This window comes from Schistocerca nitens, chromosome 11 (assembly GCF_023898315.1).
Source record: "Schistocerca nitens isolate TAMUIC-IGC-003100 chromosome 11, iqSchNite1.1, whole genome shotgun sequence".
NCBI lineage: Eukaryota > Metazoa > Arthropoda > Insecta > Orthoptera > Acrididae > Schistocerca > Schistocerca nitens.
In genome coordinates, this window is record NC_064624.1 from 121,476,125 (window position 1) to 121,498,673 (window position 22,549).

Sequence of the window (22,549 nt, forward strand, 5' to 3'; positions counted from 1 at the left end):
GAATATCGAGCTCAATTCTGCTTGGAGGTTACAAAAAGGTTGCACACAAATGTCAAGCTTTGCGGAATTCTGATAAGCAGTTCCTGAATCATGACGACACTCCCACACACATTGTTCTCTGTGTTCAACAGTTTTTGTCCACAATGAACATGACCGTCTTTACCCACAGGCCCTATTCAACACATTTATCTCTCTCTTACTTCTTCATGTTCAAAAGGATGAAAGGAGACTCAAAGGAAAGCGGTTTGACTATGAAAACATAATATGCAATGTTATGACTGCACTAGCAGATATTAAAAAGGAGAAGATTTCAACACTTGTTTTAGTGCTATGGAGACTACTGTGAAGCAGAGTGAAGTTTTGGTTGGTGGGAGGGAGATATTTGCTTTTTATAGAGAAGTTCCAGTTGTTTCCAGGTCTGCCCCCCCCCCCCCCCCCAACCTTCCCTCATTCCTACTGCCTGTAAATTTGTTTTCCCATATCTTTCTAGTTCATGTCAAAAGTTATCACTGTTAAACGATCTGTGTAACTGCACTCAAACCCGTGCACTTAGAATGATGAGACTTTCTACCATCGACATACCACTTGGCAATATTTTACTGTAACAAACTAAACACCACCATGGCATCTGCTTTGTTCAGCACGTAATGTAGCAAGCAATCTGGCATTTTATTGGTACACATTTAAAAAATATGACTAACTGAATGTGTTTTTCCTGTGCACACATGCTTCACAAGATGAAATTTCATATTGTGGTGTCATGTTAATTGTCTTACTCCACATCACATTAGCTTTCATGCACCTTCTAATATTTGTAGATCACAAAATTCTCTCTAGCTCGGTCCTGTGCTGCATATTTTACCTCAGTGATAGAATATTCGCGACAGAACATAATAAACTACTCTAGTAACATTGCTCCCTTCAGACACTTCTTTAAGGTGGAATATAGAATGGGATGTTACATAAGCTAGAATTGTACTTCACCTTAACAAACAGAACATTTACGTGTAAAGACATAGACTCAGTTTGTGGGCAATTTACAGGAATCAAGAAAAAACACTGGGCATATGCAAGACTAAGCTGACTATACCCCCGTCGGCGAAACATTGCACTTCACAGTTCGCTTTTTGTCTAGTTCGGTTGGCTATACTGTAATAGCGATGTTGCAACAGCAGCCTCTATACACACAGCAGACAATACAGTTTTACGTCCCGTCTCCTAAATGCAAGCGATTGAGCAATTACAGTGTATATAAAAACTCGTTTTTAGTTGTACTACAATGACACGAAGTAAACAACCGTATAATAATGCATGTAAAAGCATAACAATGCGCACCCTTTCGATAATGGAGCAAAGAAATACAAAAAGCAAGCATCTGACGACTGGTACTTTAAAATCAATAATGTACGTAGTTTACAAAATAAATAATAACAGAGATTGCAATAAATAACTAATATTAGTAATTTTTCACGCATCAATTTACAGCGATAATGGTGCAATTCCATCCAGCTTGCCATCGTCACTGTTGTCCGACTCATCGCCAAAACCGCCTTCATCGTCGTCATCAGCAAGACAAATCATTAATTGTTCACGGCCACTGATAATGCCTTCTATTGTCTGTGCTGCTCGTATAAGCTTCTCGACGTGCTCTACTTTTTTTCTCCATGAGGCTGCATCCACAGTCACAAGAGCTTCACGCAACAGCTTTTCCACCTCTGTTGTTGTAAAGGACTTGTTGTTCCTTACATACATTTTTACATCACTCCATATTAACTCAATAGGGTTGAAATGGCAGTGATATGGTGGCAGCCTTATTACAGTATGACCCTGCTCCTTGGCAATTTCGTCTACTACATATGTAGGTGTCGTAGGCTTATTTTCTTTAACAAGAGAATATAACAGAACCTTTGTCATACTCATATCCGCTGCAATATTTCGAGCCTGTAACCACTGCACCATAACTTCTTTCCGATCATCTGTGGTTGGGGCTTTGTTCTGTATCACCGAATGATATGGAGCATTGTCCATTACAATTGTTGTAGGGACAGGAAATTGTTTTAAAAGGTTCCTGAACCACTCAACAAATCGTGTGTGATCCATATCTTAATGGTAATCACCAGTCTTTTTTGATCTAAAAACTAAAAGTGCGTCAGGGACAAAACCACTGGAGGAGCCTGCATGGACCACAATTAATCTAGCTCCTCTTCCCGTCGGCTGATGGCCGCTACTGCTGGGTGTGTTATCCGTCCAACATTTACTGACAGCTTCCCCGGCATTAACCCACGTTTCGTCTAGCCAAATTATGGAATGAATGTCTCTGCCCACAATTTTGTGCAAGAAAATGCTACGAGCGGTAACAATATGTGCCCTCTCTAACAGTACTTTGCGTCCGTCTAGTGTTTTGTAACGGAACCCCATATTTTTTAGCACTATTTTTAGTGATGTTTTACCACCCCTGAAGAGTTCACTTTCTTTTAAAGAGATTAATAACTTAGCTACAGTCAGATACTCTTTTCTGCTGTAGTAAGCATAAACATGCCTACGAATTGCATCAGTCTGGAAAGAATCTGAATCTGTGATAGGACTAGGCCGCTTTTTCTTCTTTCCTGGGGTTGATAAAAATGTATTATTTGATCCAGACAGCTCGGAATCATTACGGCTCACTTCAGTATCTTCCAAGTTTTGTAGTAATACTCCCTTACTTACTAGGGTTCTTGCACTAATACCGAGAGTTTTCGACGTACGTTCCACCACTTTGTCGGCAGGAATTGATGGCTGTCCATGAATGCTTACATAGTTTTTCTCCTGCTCGTAAAACTCAAGAGTTTTGCGTAGTAACTCCAGTGCCTGGCTGTTTAGCGGCACCCCTCGACGCAAAGAATTGTCACTAGGTGAACGAAGTCTTTTCGGTGGCATTTTCCAAGTATGTACACTCACAACGTAACAAAAGTCACAACGATATAGCACACAGTACAACGAAAACACGCGGTAAACAACATACAAGTCACGTTGTATACACATTCACTAAACAAAGACGGCAACGTGGGAACTTTGACGTCACAGCACGTGAGTAACAGAAGTGCTCACTGCGCTGTGATTGGCTGGCACCCCACGCTGAACGCCTAGTGCCTATCGTTCTTCACTTGTTACTCTGTTACGCTGCCAACTTCATACGCAAACGTCAAGTGCAATGTTTCAGCGGCCCGGTTATAGTGCAAATTTCCTGTATGTCCTCACCCCCATGCACACATCTAATGGCATACAGCAAGAAAAACATTTTGCTTTCAGAATATTTACACACAGTTAATAACAGAGCACACTCATATGTACAGTTCTATAATTTCTTTTGTTTGTTTACATCCTATTTTAATTTCATTCTTAACGTTACAAAAACATGCAGTAATGTCAAGTTATGGAGGGAACAAAAATTATTAAAAGGGTAAACACAACCACTCTCCATATGCAGTGAAAAATATTTAACATGAAAAATCAGTAAAAAGAAAAAAATTCATAAATAGAAAGCATTACAGCAGTACCGACAAAATGCTATGTAATTTCATACCTTTTTCCTTTTAATTTGCAACAAAAATCATCAGGCCTAAAAAGATTTCACTTCTCTGACGAACGAATATGTACTTTCTGCAGTCACGCCACTACCCAGATTTGCCGACTTTTTCTCTCCCTCTTGTTTGACCAAATAATGTGCAGAATGGTTGCTACTTTTGTTTCTTTGTTACCACTTGTCTTTGGTAGTGCCAGTATAAAAAAAAACTGAAGTCAGTTTTGAAATTCAGTGATGAATGTGTCAACAACCCATGCATTGTGTCTCAAAATTATTCTGTACTTTTAGTCTTTAAATGAAGGTACTATTTTTTTTCTTTCTTTTTCTCACACAATGACAAACTGGGATGGAAACAAACCAGTCTTTCACTTAAAATGAAGATGGAGCTGCTTAACACAGTCGATAAAAACAGCGGTCAACAATGGAAATACGTAAAGAGAGTGGCACTGGTTACTCTACCCTCTCTATGGCAATTAACAACAGAGTTCAGCTAGAGAGAAAATGTAAGAGAACAGTTAAATACCAAGAAATAGACAATGTTAGAGAATGTGTTGCTTCTTTGGTTGAAACAGCTGGTTTCAGAATACTTTTGCTGGAAAGAGCTTATGAATTTGCAAAACACAGGGAAATGAGATTTCTGCATTTCCAAGCTGGCTGGAATGTTCAAGAAAACGAAAGGCATGTTGTGAATAAATGTGGTGAAGCTAACGAAGTTTTCCTGAATGTGACTGCAGACTTTTTGCTGTATATGTTGCTTTCAATACTTTAATACTAATATGAGTTAAATATGTCTTCAATGTTGACAGAGCTGGCTTATTTTACCACTACTTTACCAATAAAACTTAGTCACTGGGTAATTGTGTCCCAAGGAAAACATGTCCAAGAAAAACAAAATCACACACTATTGGTCAGATTAATTGTGGATGTATCTGAAAAACTACTCTTATTTTTCATTGGTAAAAGTTTAATATCACTGTGTTTTAAAAAATGTTAAGTACATTATCAGTCAAATATTTATTTTTGTCACTGTAGCAACTTGCTCCGACACACCACTGCCACACAATATAAACTATTTTACGCTGTTTGACAGTGTGTCAGAGTGAGTTATTGTAACATTGTTAATATTTGCAGCTGTTCTTCCTATGTTGCTACTTCAGTTATATTTTCAACATAAATAATAATAATTTCATCATTCGCAACTGAATGTTTCTTTTGTTTCTAACCAAATATATTTATCTATTCATTCTAGGCATCAGCAGTGGGCTGTAATATAAAGAAAATAATTTCACTGCAAATATTAGTCTTTCTTTCATTTTTCTCTTCTTTTCATGTATCTATAGGTTCTGAGTAGGTAAACATGCACACAGTACAGGCTTCCAACTGACTGTATGCTGCAGTCATGCAATTCACCACATGCAACCTTACCTGATGCACATGGACTTGCTCTCTTCCACTGTGGTTGACTGAACGATCATGGGGAATGGTAGAGCTGAGAGAGGAGCAGGAATGCTTACTGCTCAGAGAGTGTGTTTCACACAGTATGCCATTAATAAAAACGAAAATATGCTAAGTCACAAAAAAAAAGTGGACAATGAAAAATATTCTTACTAATTCGGAACTTACCATGAAAAATATAAACAGAAAGAGAATATATATTTTTTACTGCCTGTCAAAAACGTGAAGCACCTAGGAGATATGACAGTGACATTATGTGTACGAAGCTGCATTAATATTGTGACGAAAATGTAAATGATTAGAGCCGCAATTCTCTGTGACCGAACAGCCATTAGAGAGCACAAGTGTTCTTCGTGTTTACAGGCCTAGTAGGGTATACAAGAGACATTAATAGAGTCAGATGCTGAATGAACATTGTGGAAGACACAGAGAGGTCACGTACTCGTGTGAGACAGCATTTTTCAGAAACAGACAGTTTGAACGAGGCCTCATTGTCGGTCTTCATTCGATTAGCTGGTCAAATCATATAACATCCAGATTTGTGAGGCATTCTGACGTGACAGTGCCCTGTTCCGGGCTGCACGGGAACATAAAGGCAGGCATACTCGTATACAGGTTCTGGTCGACCACGTCTGATCACAAAACGAGGGAACCATCGTACTGTCCACGAAGCACATCATAATCTCTTCGCAAATAATGGAGTCCCTGGAACATTCTGTGATATCCCACACTGTCAGTTGGAGACTACTGGCATCTGGACTAGGGAATTACCATCCCATGGATAGGATGCAGTTAACACAACAACACAAATGGCTGCATCTGGAGTCATGCCACAACTGGGAAGCGTCTATAGTGTTCAGCAACGGAGTGCAGTTCTGTACTATACTGGATGATAATCGTCTGAGTGTGGCGGTGACCTCGAGAGAGGTCTCATTCTTAAAATGTTTTAGGGGGAGAGGGATAGCGAGCACGAGCACGAGCAGAGTTACTCCGTAGCATGATTGTGTGGGGAGTCACCACGTATGACTCCAGGTCACGACTGGTAGTGATTGGGGGAACTCTACTGTCACAACTGTAGGACACAGACATTGTGTCATCAAGTGTCACCTTTCATGCGACAATAACACTGTGCCACTTTTCAACAGGACAATGCTCATCCACATGTCACAAGAGTCCATATTAATTGTCTGCGTGGTGAAATTGAGGCACTCCTGCGAGTAGCAAAATACCCCGCCTGGGCCATTATACAGGATACCAAGGACCAGTTAGAACAGTTGTGGGCCTCAGGAGAGGATTTAACGGTTATGTCACCCTTCCCAACCCAATCACTAGGTGCATCCAGGCCAGATGAGATGTAAACACCATACTGATAAGTGGGTGCACAGTGCAAAGTTCTTTGCAAATTTGAGTCGATGTTACAATCACTGAAATAACATCACATACTCTTCCCAACTGAAGTTTCATTTCCCACCCTCCTCCCCCTTACGGTGCTTCATATTTGTGCCCAGCAGTGCATTTACCATTAACTTTATATGCAATACGAATAGGTAAACTGTGCGGCTGGAAACAAAATTAACATTCAATTGCAAAAACCAAAATTTTTCTTAACTAATTGATAGAAATATTTATTATGGATCAAAACAGCGTTAAGAAAAAGTGCAGCATTTTTATGAGAAACAACCTTATTTTAGTACAGTTATATGCTTTCCTACAAACACTGACAAAAAGTTATTCAAGAACTGCATAACTACATGGTGTACTGATATTAAAGACATTTCACAACATGTCAAAAAGTCATGCACACGAGCCAACAGTTGCTGAAGTTTTAACCTAAAGAGCAATTCAAACAATGTGTCGACTCACCCCAGAAGCAGCTGTCTCTGCAGCATGGTGTACTGGTACTGATACTGTTGCATCAGCAGATTATGGCCGTGGCTATCCGAAAGGATGTCGGACGTGGGTGGTGGCGCCGCAGGCACCAGCGGCGGCACAGAAACGGAAGAGACGGGAGGGATTGCGTCCGCCTGGAATGGGAGACAGTACGATTAAAGTGGTGGGGCATGAGAAACCTTGCACTACTTGTGAGCTCGAGTAACCACTCGGATTTAAGATAAGAGTCTCTCCAGTACCTGAGATTCCTTTAATTCCAGATTATCATTTTGTTCTGTTTAGAACAAAATTCAATAATGGAAAACCCAGGATGGAATGTAACAATATTATGACCATACAATCGAGATGCAGAGTCACATCTCAGCTATACGGTGAGTAGCAACTATCCGTTTCATAATATTGTTCTGTTTCGAACACGCACTCATAATTAGAAAATAGAATTAATTGATGTTATCTCTGCATTTCGCTGCATACAAAAACCTGGCTAATCAGTATATCTGAAGAAGTTTACCAACATCAACAGAAAAGTCTAGCAGTCCCACTTTACAGGAAAGTATTTTGAATTATCAGAAAATAATTAAATAATTTCCTGAAATTTACCAGAGTTTGCAATATTATTGCATAGGAATAATAGTGTCCATGCATTTTTCTAAATTTCTAACCAGCAAATTTTTTTATAATCCAAATTCTATTTGTTCTCTGATTGGTTGGTCGATTTGCAGGAGGGGGACCAAACAGCGAGGACATCGGTCCCATCAGATTAGAGAAGGATGGGGAAGGAAGTAGGCAGTGCCCTTTCAAAGGAACCGTATCGGCATTTGCCTGAAGTGATTAAGGGAAATCACGAAAAACCTAAATCAGGATGGCTGGACGCAGGTTTGAACCGCAGTCCTCCCGAATACGAGTCCAGTGTATTTGCTCTCTGGGTACATCAAAAACAGTAAAACCCAACCTAGACATTATTAAAAGCATTAGGAAGTTTTCGAAATAACTGTCTGTTCCTATGAGTTTTTATAAGAAGATCTCTATCACAAAACTGCCAGTTTGTGGTTTGTAAGTTTACAAGCAAGACATGTCAGGTGAATTCTCGGTGCTAACTCACGTCCAAGCTATGCACATTCCGTATGCTAAACTCTGCATACTGTCAACTGCAAAACTTGGTAATATTAGTGTTTATATAATTTGAGTGATTTCAGTAAATAAAATCAATGACCGCCTTAATTGAACTGTGTTGTGATTAGCAACAGCAAGGAATGTTACAGTCATCGAAACAAGTGGTTGTTGGACATAATGGTTCACATTATTGACTGAATTAATGGAGTAATGTTTTGTATTATAAAACAACGATGATTGCAATCTTTGACTTTTTCATGTAAACATGAACTTGAGCCACAATTAAACAATTAACACCACCACCAGACTGTTATTAAGTATTGTAGTTGTCGATCTGGATCAGTGCATTAATAAATTTTTGTAGTACATAAACTAGTCATCGTCACTGATAACTGAACTTTGCAAGGAATAAATGTGTGTGTGTTACTGCAATTCAAATTATGATGTCCTTTATATTCTATACTCATTCAGACTTCCAGCTTCAAGATGACCAGAGATATGAGATACCAAGGAGACACCATGAAAACCAGATTAGTAATGTGACACGGCAAAAGTTTTAATCACCTTTAAAAATTAAAGTTGTATAATTAAGTTTATGTTGGCTTGCAGGTCATGCCCCACACTACATTACTGTAGCACACTACTAGAGGCTCCAAAACAAAATGGCACAGCCTGTTGATGGATTTGCGTATTGTGCAGTAATGCATTTTTGGCAGCAGCTACAACATCCAGATGACTACGGAAATCATCTGGCTTGACAAAGTTGCAACCTTTCTGCCCCTGCAGAAAATGAATTACCGCACAGTAATCTGTTTGATTAATGGAATGCACCACTTTGCTTTCACTCCAGAAACAGGATGCTCTAACTGGTAAGCAGGCATTTCAGTGTCGGACAGGACTGCAGATGTGTACTTGCAAACTAACAAAAAATCAGTTATGTAACTTCATTTTTTGGGGGTGGCGTAACAGTGACAGTATCCTTCATGAAACTTCCTGGCAGATTAAAACTGTGTGCCCGACCGAGACTCGAACTCGGGACCTTTGCCTTTCGTGGGCAAGTGATCTACCAACAGAGCTACCGAAGCATGACTCACGCCCGGTACTCACAGCTTCACTTCTGCCAGGTTCGCAGGAGAGCTTCTGTAAAGTTTGGAAGGTAGGAGACGAGATACTGGCAGAAGTAAAGCTGTGAGTACCGGGCGTGAGTCGTGCTTCGGTAGCTCAGATAGTAGAGCACTTGCCCACGAAAGGCAAAGGTCCCGAGTTCGAGTCTCAGTCGGGCACACAGTTTTTAATCTGCCAGGAAGTTTCATATCAGCGCACACTCCGCTGCAGAGTGAAAATCTCATTCTGGAAACAGCCCCCAGGCTGTGCCTAAGCCATGTCTCCGCTATATCTTTTCTTTCAGGAGTGCTAGTTCTGCACGGTTCGCAGGAGAGCTTCTGTAAAGTTTGGAAGGTAGGAGACGAGATACTGGCAGAAGTAAAGCTGTGAGTACCGGGCGTGAATCGTGCTTTGGTAGCTCAGATGGTAGAGCACTTGCCCGCGAAATGCAAAGGTCCCGAGTTCGAGTCTCGGTCGGGCACACAGTTTTAATCTGCCAGGAAGTTTCATATCAGCGCACACTCCGTTGCAGAGTGAAAATCTCATTCTAGTATCCTTCATGTTTGATATCATCTGTTTAATTTGTTCTGCACATCTTTCAGATCCAGTTTGAACACCTACAAAAACTCTTCAACTTCCTATACTCTTTTTCCAAGTGTTTCCCTCCACCAGTCGAACTTCTAGATATGCCACCGACAATGGTATCACAATTGTAACTTCGTATAATAACACTTACATCCAACCAATTCATTTATTTGTTACATATATTCTTATCTCTGTCTTGCCTTACAGTTTTCATCCCTGACATTCCCATCTATCTCTAGTGAAGTTACGCTCTCTTATGTCTTAACACACACGCAATCAGCCCTGTTATATTTCCTCAAGTCACTATTTTCCTTTCCTCATTGATTCTACAGAGAATCTCCCCAATTATTATCCTGTCAGTTCATCTAATGGTCAACACTATCTTTTCTTCCCCCCCTCCCCTTTTTTTTCACTGCAGTGTGATCTCACAAAATTTCTACCACAAAAATTTCCCTCTGAATGCAATATTATTTTGCTGATGTGAAACTACTTACACAGAAATGATCATTGTAATAAAATAAGACAAATCAGAGCATGTGCTTTTCCCGTGCACTGTTTGAGAGAGGATTGGTAGAGAATAGTCGAAAGGTGATTCGAAGAATGCTCTGCCACATCCTGAAGTGCCAACTGCATAGCACATGTAACATGTGCATCTCGAACACATCGACCCTTTTCCATTTTTCCCGCTGTTCAAGATTCATTTCAAAAGCACACTGTGCTTCAAATGCACATTCTCAGAAATTTCTTTCTCGAAGTATGGCCTGTGACACTAGATAGCTTCTTTTGGTAAGGAATGCATCTTTATCTGTCCTAGACTACTACTTACACCATCTTTCCTTCATCTGTCATGTTATTTTGCTTCCCAAGTAACAGACTTCCTTCAAGTAGCCAATTTTGGTATTAAGTTTACCGATAATCTCATTTCTGCTATTCCTCACTACATTCATCTTTCTATGTTTACCCTCAGTACACATGTTGTGCTCATTCCAATCAAGAAGTCCTGTGATTCTTCCTCAATTACACTGACAATTGAAATGCCATCAGCAAATGTTAAAATGGAATAGGTATATGTTTTGCTCGATACGTGTATGGTGTGGAGATCCTTACACATGTCCCCCACAGACGTCTCCCCCCCCCCTTCCCCCCCACATGCACACGCGTGGGCGCACACATGTATCAAAAACTGCAAAAATTGGTCCTCACTGATGTGAAATACAGTGAAACCCAACTTTTATACTTTTCATGGGACTTAAAATAATGGTGTAAAATGCAGGAAAATGTAAAATGTGGGAAATAACGTTTTAAGCTGTAAAAGTTACATATAGGATACCCCCTTGCACTTTATGTATGTTATATATACATAACATGCATCAAAAGACTTGTCAGGAACTTATTTATTATCTAATGAAGGTTTAGTATCTAATTAAAACCACTGATGTAACTGGAACTGATAACTGTCTGGGAAATAGGAACGTTTGACTCAATTTCATATGTCATAACTGATGTTTTTGAAAGCCAGCAGCTGTCATTCATTATTTAAATAATGAAATACTGCACTAGTTACGTATTTTTTCATGCTTAGCAAGACACGTTTTGAGAATTTTTTTCTCGTTGTCAAGCGCAAATATGTAAATTAGTATTTTGTATGGTGTTTGAATATGGGTTATTGCACTTGCACTGTAGTCATCTTTTGAGGTTATCATGTACTGTGCCTCATCAGTTATATAGAACACTAACACACACAAACTATCACTCACATTGTTTGTTTGCGTAACACCACAAAAAATACGTGCGTAAATACTGCACTTGAAAGCGAGATTAAATTCCCAAAACACATTTTGCTTAATATGAATAAAATATGTAACCAGCGCTTGGTTTAAACTAAAAACATTTGAGCAACGCAAAGTCAATGACTGTGTGAACTAGCGCTCCAGGTGGTCATACACCGAAACACGCTATAACATGGTTCGGCAAAGGTATCACGAAGATCACAACAATCACAAAACTGCGATTGCGCAATAGAGACAGTTTGGAAATGTTTGTGATTGGTCACGATTTTTCATTCGAATGAACTGAGTTAATCACATTAGCCACCACGCCAAGTAGAACTTGGCAGCGGCAGGAGATACAGCACGAATTATTGCAACTTTCACATGTTTACCGGTTCAAATCTGCTGAGTCGAGTGCCCTGCTGTCAAGAAAGTTAACAACGTAATATTTGTAAACACTACTGGACGGCCAACATCATGCCAGTGTCAGTTTTTCTCCACAAACATTTTTTCATAATGTGTAAATCGTAGGAAAATTATAAATATGTTGACGCAAAATCAGGTGCAAATTAACATTGTGAATGGCAGGAAAACATTAATTTCTGGAATGTAAAAAGTGTGTTTACACTGTACATGAACAAAATCTTAAATATATTTTCATCTAAGCAGTAATAACAAACTTCTCATAAAATATGTAAATGCAGAATGTGGTGAGTTGTATATGATGAATCCTACACTATTATAAATGGCACATCATGACTAAAGGGGGCATTAGACGATAACCAACCAGAAATGGTACAGGACGAGCACAACAGTCAATGTGGCAATAGAACGGGTGGAATTAAGATAGATAGTAGTTGCATTATAAGCAGATTAAATAGACAGCAGCTCTAAACACACCTGAACCTGCCCATGCACACTACACAACAATAATCTACATCTACATCCATACTCCACAAGCCACCTGACGGTGTGTGGCGGAGGGTACCTTGAGTACCTCTATCGGTTCTCCCTTCTATTCCAGTCTCGTATTATTCGTGGAAAGAAAGATTGTCGGTATGCCTCTGTGTGGGCTCTAATCTCTCTGATTTTATCCTCATGGTCTCTCTGCGAGATATACGTAGGAGGGAGCAATATACTACTTGACTCATCAGTGAAGGTATGTTCTCGAAACTTCAACAAAAGCTCGTACCAAGCTACTGAGCGTCTCTCCTTCAGAGTCTTCCACTGGAGTTTATCTATCATCTCGGTAACGCTTTAGCGATTACTAAATGATCCTGTAACAAAGCGCGCTGCTCCCCATTGGATCTTCTCTACCTCTTCTATCAACCCTATCTGTTACGGACTGCATTTGCTTAGGATTCTTCCAATGAATCTCAGTCTGGCACCTGCTTTACCGACGATCAACTTTATATGATCATTCCATTTTAAATCACTCCTAATGCCTACTCCCAGATATTTTATGGAATTAACTGCTTCCAGTTGCTGAACTGCTATATTGTAGCTAAATGATAAAGGATCTTTCTTTCTATGTATTCGCAGCACATTACACCTGTCTACATTGAGATTCAATTGCCATTCCCTGCACAATGCGTCAATTCGTTGCAGATTCTCCTGCACTTCAGTACAATTTTCCATTGTTACAACCTCTCGATATACTACAGCATCATCCGCAAAAAGCCTCAGTGAACTTCCGATGTTATCCACAATGTCATTTATATATATTGTGAATAGCAACGGTCCTACGACACTCCCCTGCGACACACCTGAAATCACTCTTACTTCGGAAGACTTCTCTCCATTGAGAATGACATGCTGCGTTCTGTTATCTAGGAACTCTTCAATCCAATCACACAATTGGTCTGATAGTCCATATGCTCTTACTTTGTTCATTAAACGACTGTGGGGGAACTGTATCGAACGCCTTGCGGAAGTCAAGAAACAAGGCATCTACTTGGGAACCCGTGTCTATGGCTCTTTGAGTCTCGTGGACAAATAACGTGAGCTGGGTTTCACACGATCATCTTTTTCGAAACCCATGCTGATTCCTACAAAGTAGATTTCTAGTCTCCAGAAAAGTCACTATACTCTAACATAATACATGTTCCAAAATTCTACAACTGATCGACGTTAGAGATATAGGTCTATAGTTCTGCACATCTGTTCGATGTCCCTTCTTGAAAACGGGGATGACCTGTGCCCTTTTCCAATCCTTTGGAACGCTACGCTCTTCTAGAGACCTTTGGTACACCGCTGCAAGAAGGGGGCCAAGTTCCTTCGTGTACTCTGTGTAAAATCGAACTGGTATCCCATCAGGTCCAGCGGCCTTTTCTATTTTGAGCGATTTTAATTTTTTTTCTATCCTCTCTCATCTGTTTCGATATCTACCATTTTGTCATCTGTGCGACTATCTAGAGAAGGAACTTTAGTGCAGTCTTCCTCCGTGAAACAGCTTTGGAAAAAGACATTTAGTATTTCGGCCTTTAGTCTGTCATCCTCTGTTTCAGTACCATTTTGGTCACAGAGTGTCTGGACATTTTGTTTTGATCCACCTAATGCTTTGACGTAAGACCAAAATTTCTTAGGATTTTCTGCCAAGTCAGTAAACAGAACTTTAATTTCGAACTCATTGAATGCCTCTCGCATAGCCCTCCTCACACTACATTTCGCTTCACGTAATTTTTGTTTGTCTGCAAGGCTTTGGCTATGTTTATGTTTGCTGTGAAGTTCCCATTGCTTCCACAGCAGTTTTTTAACTCGGTTATTGTACCATGGTGGCTCGTTTCCATCTCTTACGATCTTGCTTGGCACATACTCATCTAATGCATATTGTACGACGGTTTTGAACTTTGTCCACTTTTCCTCAACACTATCTGTACTTGAGACAAAACTTTTATGTTGAGCCGTCAAGTACACTGAAATCTGCTCTTGGTCACTTTCGCTAAACAGAAAAATCTTCCTACCTTTTTTAATATTTCTATTTGCAGCTGAAATCATCAGAGCAGTAACTGCTTTATGATCGCTGATTCCATGTTCTGCATTAACTGTTTCAAATATTTCAGGTCTGTTTGTCACCAGAAGGTCTAATATGTTATCGCCACGAGTCCGTTCTCTGTTTAAGTGCTCAAGGTAGTTTTCAGATACAGCACTTAAAAATATTTCACTGGATTCTTTGTCCCTGCCAGCCATTATAAACGTTTGAGTCTCCCAATGTGGGCATGTGTAGAAGGGGTACCCACGGTGTAGTGCTTCGAGAATTTCCGCATAAATTCTAGAACCACTCGTCCTTCTACCGTCTCAAACACACGATATTTTAAATGTAAGTGGAAGAGTATCTACTGCACCACCTGTTTCTGTGTGCAGATTGGAAGTTTGTCATGAGAAGACTGTAAGAGTGGTGGTCCAGTGACGACGACAAGTATTTGCCGCTAGCGCCACAGACGCTGTGTGAAAGAACACAGAGTAATTATTTGCTATGTTAGTGAACGTCATTATCGTAAAAAAGAAAACTGAACAATTGACTATAGACTTTTAACTTACTTCATGTCTCAGCTCTGAATGAGGCAAGACGCATGTGATGTTCACGAATTATTTGGTTGTCAAGCCAATGCAATTATGAATGTGTTTAATTGAGTCTAACGTTTGATGACTAAGTTGACTTGTCCAAGTTTAAATGTTTGAACGAGAAATTGTAAAGTTGTTTCCTGTGAAGGTTGAAGATATATAGTGATTGAACTGAAAGTACTCTACGAGTACCCAATTATTTCAAGAGCAGAGAAATAGTCAAATAAATTCCTATAACCAGCGATAGTCTTCGGAGAAGAAGCTTTCGGGAGATCAACATAGCTGATTATCCAGAGAAGAGGATCGGCTACAGACGTCACGTAAGTCAACTGATGAGAGTGAGGTGTGAATTGTGAATGCAATGCAGTTTCGCACCGCTTCTCGTGTTGTCAAAACGTTAGAACGGTATCTTACTGGTTGTTACTGTTCATGGTGTCCTGTTATAGCTGACATCAGTGGCAGCAGCTAACTTCAGGTTTTCGTGTTTTTTTGAGTGTTTTTATAAATGCAGTAACTAAACAAAAGTAATAGTTTTTGCCAGCAAACTTTTGTTTATACAGCTGTTTGAGAAAAGCATTCTTTGTATTAATTGCTTCATTTTCTGAAAACGGAATGCACCAAAGAAACATTATACGTCCTAATCCATGTATATAGTGAGTAAACGTGTGTGTACGATCCAGACAACCCGCTGTATCGAACAAGCAGCAATCATTTATTTCTCAGTAAATGTGCACATAACTTTACATGTGAGATTTTTGATTTGTATATGTAGCACCTTAGCTGATGGAATTCATGTTTGATTTGATTACATCTTTTACTTTATTTCAGCATGCTAGAAACGACACTGACTATAGTAGGTGAGAAAGTCCACTCACAAAATGAATAAAGTTATGAGTTAATCCTTACTTCCAACTACACTAAAACTTGCCTCCTACATTACTGTGTCACTCTAGCGAATTCCTTCCTGTATCATTGACAGCAATTTGTCAGAACAAGCCACATCCACTCGTGAAGTTCCAAAATTTCTTCATATCTTCGGGCCTCAATTAATTCATAATAGGGAATGTATCTCCCTGCCATCTCCCCAGCCAGGCTGGGATCCACCAACATCTGGCTTTTCGGTGTCATCATCAGTCTGCCCCATTCTAAAGGTTACAGACACTGCCAGCAAAAGAGCTCCAAAAACAACCGCTGTATCAACGTAAATTCAGATAAAATATCCTTGTGGAAACAAGTGTCATAATATGAAACAATTCAGAACAGCAACAGCATAATTCTGTGATTGCTACGTAGCACAATAAACAATTGCTTAATAAATAATAACCTAGAGCTATCAGAAATATTTAGTTCTAATGAATGACTTTCTCCTTCCAGTTTCACGCGTTACTGCTGTCTAGTGTGCATGTGAAAGATTCACGCCACGAATATCCCAGGTGCATCAAGTAACTGGTCGACGAGAACCAGCCTGGCAGATCCGTACACATACTCTTGGGACACTGCTACACAGGTGTAAACCTTAGACACACTGCGTATTAGAAGCTTAAGGTATATAGTGAGAAATGAATACCTTAATAGGAGGCACGGGTGGTCCACCAGGCGTGAAAGGCAGCCTCCCCCACAGCTTAATGATGTCTCCTAGTGAAGAGTAGCGCTCGTCACACGCTCGCCGCACCAGCAGCGTCAGGTTGAAGTATCCCGAACGGAACCAATCCAGCATCTCACTCGATGAGAATGGTCCTACAGACAATTTGGGGAACTTTGATAGTATTTCATCCTTTGATGATATATATGACATTACATTTGACAGAGTACCGATACAAAATTAAATACGCCAGCAGCCAGACACAATATGCCAAAAGCACTGGATAGTTTTTGTAATTTACATCAAGTCACATGCTATTACCGACTGAAGTTTAAAAATATTAATTATCTGCTATATTAAAAATTGTAATCCAGTGCATTTTCATTCTGACGTGATGCACTGAATACATGGGGCATTCAATAATTTAAGAGACAAATTAATGCAGAAATAAAACATATTGTAGTAGTAGTTTTGTAGTTTCATGACTTAAGTTTGGCACCACTTGGGTGGGCTGAGACCAGATGGTACATAAAAACTATTTTTTTTTTTTTAATGACCTCAACACTGCATTTAGTGACAGTGTATCCGCTTGAAGTTTTCACTTTAGTCTAACAAAATTCAATGATCAGTTTACTTTCTCAAAGTGAAAATGCTGCTGAAATCTTTTATTAATTGATTTTATAGTGTGATGAAAGGTGTATGAACCATGGAAATTCTTATATTTGGGTAGAATAGTTCAAAACTGGTTGAACCTCAACGACTGGCAAGCAATGTCCTGCCCAGCCAGTTCAAGTGTCAACTCCTTCACGTGAAACCCGTATTGACAACATTATTCGTGAAGACTGACTATTACAGTTGAACATAAAGTAAAAATAGTTGCAGTAAGTGCAGTTCACAATGTTATCAGGAACAATCTTAAGTAAAGTGAAACAAGTGCAAGGTGGGTCCCAAAAGAGTTTACGGAACAACACAAGGAAACAAAACTTGTATACAGACTTGAAAGAACATTATAGAAGCAAAGAAGACTTTTTTTTTTTTTTAATTTTTTAATGTGTGATGAAACTTTGTTCATCATTGTACACCAGACTCCAAAATACAGAGCATGGAATAGAAACACACCAGCTCACCTGTGAAAGAAATTGAGAGCTCAAGCATCAACAGGAAAAGCCATATTGACTGTCTTTTGGGATGCCCAAGGTACCTGCTTTTGTAATCAGTGTACAATAATAGTGCCCACTACTCAGACATGATGATGGACAAAGTGAAATCATCAGTAAGAAAATAATGTTGCAGGTCTCAATGAAAAGGTACCTGCTTTTGTAATCAGTGTACAATAATAGTGCCCACTACTCAGACATGATGATGGACAAAGTGAAATCATCAGTAAGAAAATAATGTTGCAGGTCTCAATGAAAAGGCACAATATCGTTCGTGACAATGCTATTGCCCTCTCACCACTCGGCTGACCCAAACACCATTGAAAAAATAGGTTGGGAGATACAACCTCATCCTCTCTACAGTCCAGATCTGCATCTGTCAGATTTTAATTTGTTTGGTCTACATGATAAACAGACCAGCAACAGTGACAAGGCCAAAGGGTTTGTACGAAAGTGGATCAAACACAAGACAAAAACGGGAGAGGGGAGAGGGCTATGCTGTTGCTAGTCTCCACACTTAGCAGAGCTGTCGAGACATTACCCGAGGACTATTCCTTCAATGTCAACATGCGTGCTCTGGTGAAAACATTCTCTTTCCCAGGCAGCGAAGCCTTTCGTAGGGGCTACACTGATCGCAACACGACCTGTCACCTGTCCGATGCTGTGATTACGTGAGCCAGACAGCGCATGTTGACATTCACCAGAGATTGACGATACAGCATAAGCATGCTGCAAGACTGAGTACTGCACTGTTGCTGGCTAGGTTGCAGACACAGAGTAGAATACATGACTGTAAACTTTATTATAATACATTCTTGTTGTCCTAATGTACCATTAGTGACCAGCATACCAATAGACCAGTTCCACAGCACTCCACACCCTGTCATGCTGACATAGTAGGGGTCTCAACCCAAGCTCCTACACTACTATCTTCCAAGGCAACAGTCATTTCCACAAGACTGCATGCGTACATCTCCAGTTTGACGAACACTTATGTAGAGCCCACGTAATATTACTTGGCCCCCAGCCGCGCTGAATGTGCGGTAGGAGAGGGGCATCGGAAGTGGACTGGGCTTCCTTGCTGGTAGGGCAGCGAAGTAGAATAGGTGTAGTTATACAGCATAAGCCTATGCGCAAATCTATACCTTGCAGAACTTCTAAGCTATAGTTAACAAGTCTGCAAATGATCGTATTAACAAGTTATATCAGCATGTAGCACCATTCTACTTCACTACCACACTAACGCAGCTGTAACTGAATCTACAAACAATCTACTATTAATCAAACTGAGGATATGTGAAGGTCAATAACTTATGGAAAGCTCTAGCTTGGTATAAAAATAACAGTGTGATTCCTTCATTTATCGTGTTACAAAACCCATACTAATTCCCATTTCACTAGCTATCTACAGCCCTTCCAAGAATTACATTATTTCATTGAAAAAAATCTGTAGTCACTCATATATTGTAGAAGAAAGATTGCACATTAGCTATGTAGCAAAATACTCTCTGGTTTGCATGCTATCATTTGCCAAAAATTCCTTTACGAGATCTGAAGAATATAGGGATATTTGAGTTCCACTCTCATTTCCACAGATGCCTGGAAGAGAGTGCACTACATTGAATCAATTTTCTCGAGATCGACAACAGATGTAGGTCTTGTCCCAACTTTAAACAAAAATACAATATGTTAGCTCCATTTCATACACAGCAAAATAATGTGGACTAACATACATCAAATTCATAGTGATCCCTATTTTTCATTGCAAGGTATTTGAACCCTACACACACACACACACACACACACACACACACACACACACACACACACACACATTACTAAATATAGAAATATCATTATAACTATGACTGTTAACGAAATGATATGCAGTTCATCATGAAGCTGATGAATAATGTTGCGAAATGTGTGAGAATAAATTTTTTTTACTGAATAGTTTCTTTACGATTGTTTGAGAAACTTTGCAGTGCAACTGGAATGCGCATGCCTCTGTTCCAGCAGTGTTGCCGAGGCGAGCAGGCTTCACAATGGACAAAGCTCACAGCTGTGTGGCCTATAGGCAATTGAGGTCGACACCCTTTGGAACAGAGGGATGGACTCTGCCAGCATCGAGAACGAGAATGTGACTTCTGCAAACTGACCAAGTAATCCTGTTCAAGCTCTTCTCCGACACACATTGACAGGCCCACTAAATTGCCAGATCTTAAATGGACTGAATATATTTGCAACTTTTTGGAACAGTTGGTGAAACATAGAAATTACCACCACCACACGACGGAATATGTATAGGATCTTATCGTCAATGAGTGGCAACAGCTTTATACGGCATACCTGAAAAAACTTGTTGGCAGTTCCTCGCCAATGTGAGGTCATTCTTAAGGCCTGAGGTGGTGTTACACAGTATTAGCATGATGCATCCTGGGGACGTGCAATGTTACACTGACTTATATGAAGTACTGCAGTGTTATCCACAACTCTTGGATACTACTTACTAACTTCAATTTTTTTGTCACAAACTAATTCATCTACATTGCTTCTATAGTAGAAAGGCAATGCTGAAAGCAAAAGCTTGTATTTCTCTAGCAGCACGGCTCACCTAACATACCCAAGAAGAAAGAGTATGAGGCTATTTGGTGCTGCTACAAAAAACAGACTGATAAAAATCTTCAGCTAGTATAAGCACTAGAGGAAATTCTGTACAAATGCTAGCCAATAGTGCACAAGTAATGTAAGATTATCAAATAGCACTCTGCAAAAGAACCTGAAACAGACACTTTCAGTCAGTATGTCAAGAACAAAGTCTGCACGATTACATAATCCCAGAAGCAATCGACACATTAATACGCACAAAACATATTCGTATACAAACCACACATAGGAACAAGTCCCTAGACTAGAATGTTCCACTGAAAAAAAAAAAAAAAAAAAAAAAAAAAAAAAAAAAAAAAAAAAAAAAAAAGGATGCATATACAAAATTTTACATCCATGAAAAATTCTTTTCAGTGAACACATTCCACGCTTAACTCGGAAACAGAAGCTTAAAGCTGCTTATCACATTTTACAGAAATATGACTGTTACTTTGCATTTCATTGTGTCAGAATAATTTACCAACAACTGTTTCTTGCCTATAGATAAAGGCTGTCAATTTCAAGAGAATAACAAAATCTGGCACATTTTGCAAGGACATGATGGATTCTGTAAACTTTGAAGTGTGTGATTTTGATCTCTTGCATCTGCATTTATGATAAAATGAAGCACAGTGCACATTTATCTAACAATAAGCTGAAAGACCTGGAGGCGCTTAGCCCTCAAGTAATATTTAGTAACAGCAGCAACACACACACATTTGAATTCACTTACAGCACAGTAAATGCACAGACACAATAGAAATTAATCTGGGAACTACAAAAAGATATGATCTATCATACTTATTGTTTATTATTTATATGGACCAAAAACCCAGGTGTAAAAATTGACAAAAAACACACTGCTCTAACCATTATTATTTGAAGACAACCATGCATTAATGGCTAAAAACAAAGATAATTTGCAGAGATCAGTATACAAACTTCAAAACATTTATGCAAAGTAAGAACAGAAAATTTTGGAAACTAAAAGACATCTGAAAGAGGGAAAAAGAATTATGAAAGAGTAAAAATTTGAATGAATAGAAAAGGTACAAAACTACGTATATTTTGGACATCATACTTCACAAGGGGAGAGGGGGGGAGAGGGGGGAGGGGGGGAGAGGGGTGAGAGGGGGGGAGAGGGGGAGGGGGGAGAGGGGTGAGAGGGGGGGCGAGGGGTGAGAGGGGGGCGAGGGGTGAGAGGGGGGCGAGGGGGGAGAGCGGGGAGAGGGGGGAGAGCGGGGAGAGGGGGGAGAGCGGGGAGAGGGGGGAGAGCGGGGAGAGGGGGGAGAGCGGGGAGAGGGGGGAGAGCGGGGAGAGGGGGGAGAGCGGGGAGAGGGGGGAGAGCGGGGAGAGGGGGGAGAGCGGGGAGAGGGGGGAGAGCGGGGAGAGGGGGGAGAGGGGGGAGAGCGGGGAGAGGGGGGAGAGCGGGGAGAGGGGGGTGAGCGGGGAGAGCGGGGAGAGGGGGAGAGCGGGGAGGGGGGGAGAGCGGGGAGGGGGGGAGAGCGGGGAGAGGGGGAGAGCGGGGAGAGGGGGAGCGGGGAGAGGGGGGAGCGGGGAGAGGGGGGAGCGGGGAGAGGGGGGAGCGGGGAGAGGGGGGAGCGGGGAGAGGGGGGAGCGGGGAGAGGGGGGAGCGGGGAGAGGGGGGAGCGGGGAGAGGGGGGAGCGAGGAGAGGGGGGAGAGGGGGGGAGGGGGGAGAGGGGGGAGGGGGGAGAGCGGGGAGAGCGGGGAGAGGGGGAGAGCGGGGAGAGGGGGGAGAGCGGGGAGAGGGGGGAGAGCGGGGAGAGGGGGGAGAGGGGGGAGAGCGGGGAGAGGGGGGAGAGCGGGGAGAGGGGGGAGAGGGGGGAGAGCGGGGAGAGCGGGGAGAGCGGGGAGAGGGGGGAGAGCGGGGAGAGGGGGGAGAGGGGGGAGAGCGGGGAGAGGGGGGAGAGCGGGGAGAGGGGGGAGAGCGGGGAGAGGGGGGAGAGCGGGGAGAGGGGGGAGAGCGGGGAGAGGGGGGAGAGCGGGGAGAGGGGGGAGAGCGGGGAGAGGGGGGAGAGCGGGGAGAGGGGGGAGAGGGGGCAGAGGCATGTTAATAGGGTGCCAGAGAATACATTTCCACATCAAGTGCTCTGATGTTAA

At 41.1% G+C, this 22,549-nt stretch overlaps 1 protein-coding gene across 8 annotated transcripts in view; it reads right to left on the minus strand.

The window, feature by feature from the left end:
* The window catches only part of LOC126212852 (GRB10-interacting GYF protein 2), a 189,384-nt gene that overhangs the window by 101,750 nt on the left and 65,085 nt on the right, over positions 1-22,549 (minus strand). For all 8 annotated transcript variants that reach the window (XM_049940280.1, XM_049940284.1, XM_049940283.1 and 5 more), the window contains 2 exons: positions 16,610-16,779; positions 6,881-7,041 (listed from right to left, as the gene is read on the minus strand). In XM_049940280.1, the coding sequence (XP_049796237.1) occupies positions 6,881-7,041; positions 16,610-16,779 (331 nt within the window). The remainder of the gene's footprint in view (positions 1-6,880; positions 7,042-16,609; positions 16,780-22,549) is intronic.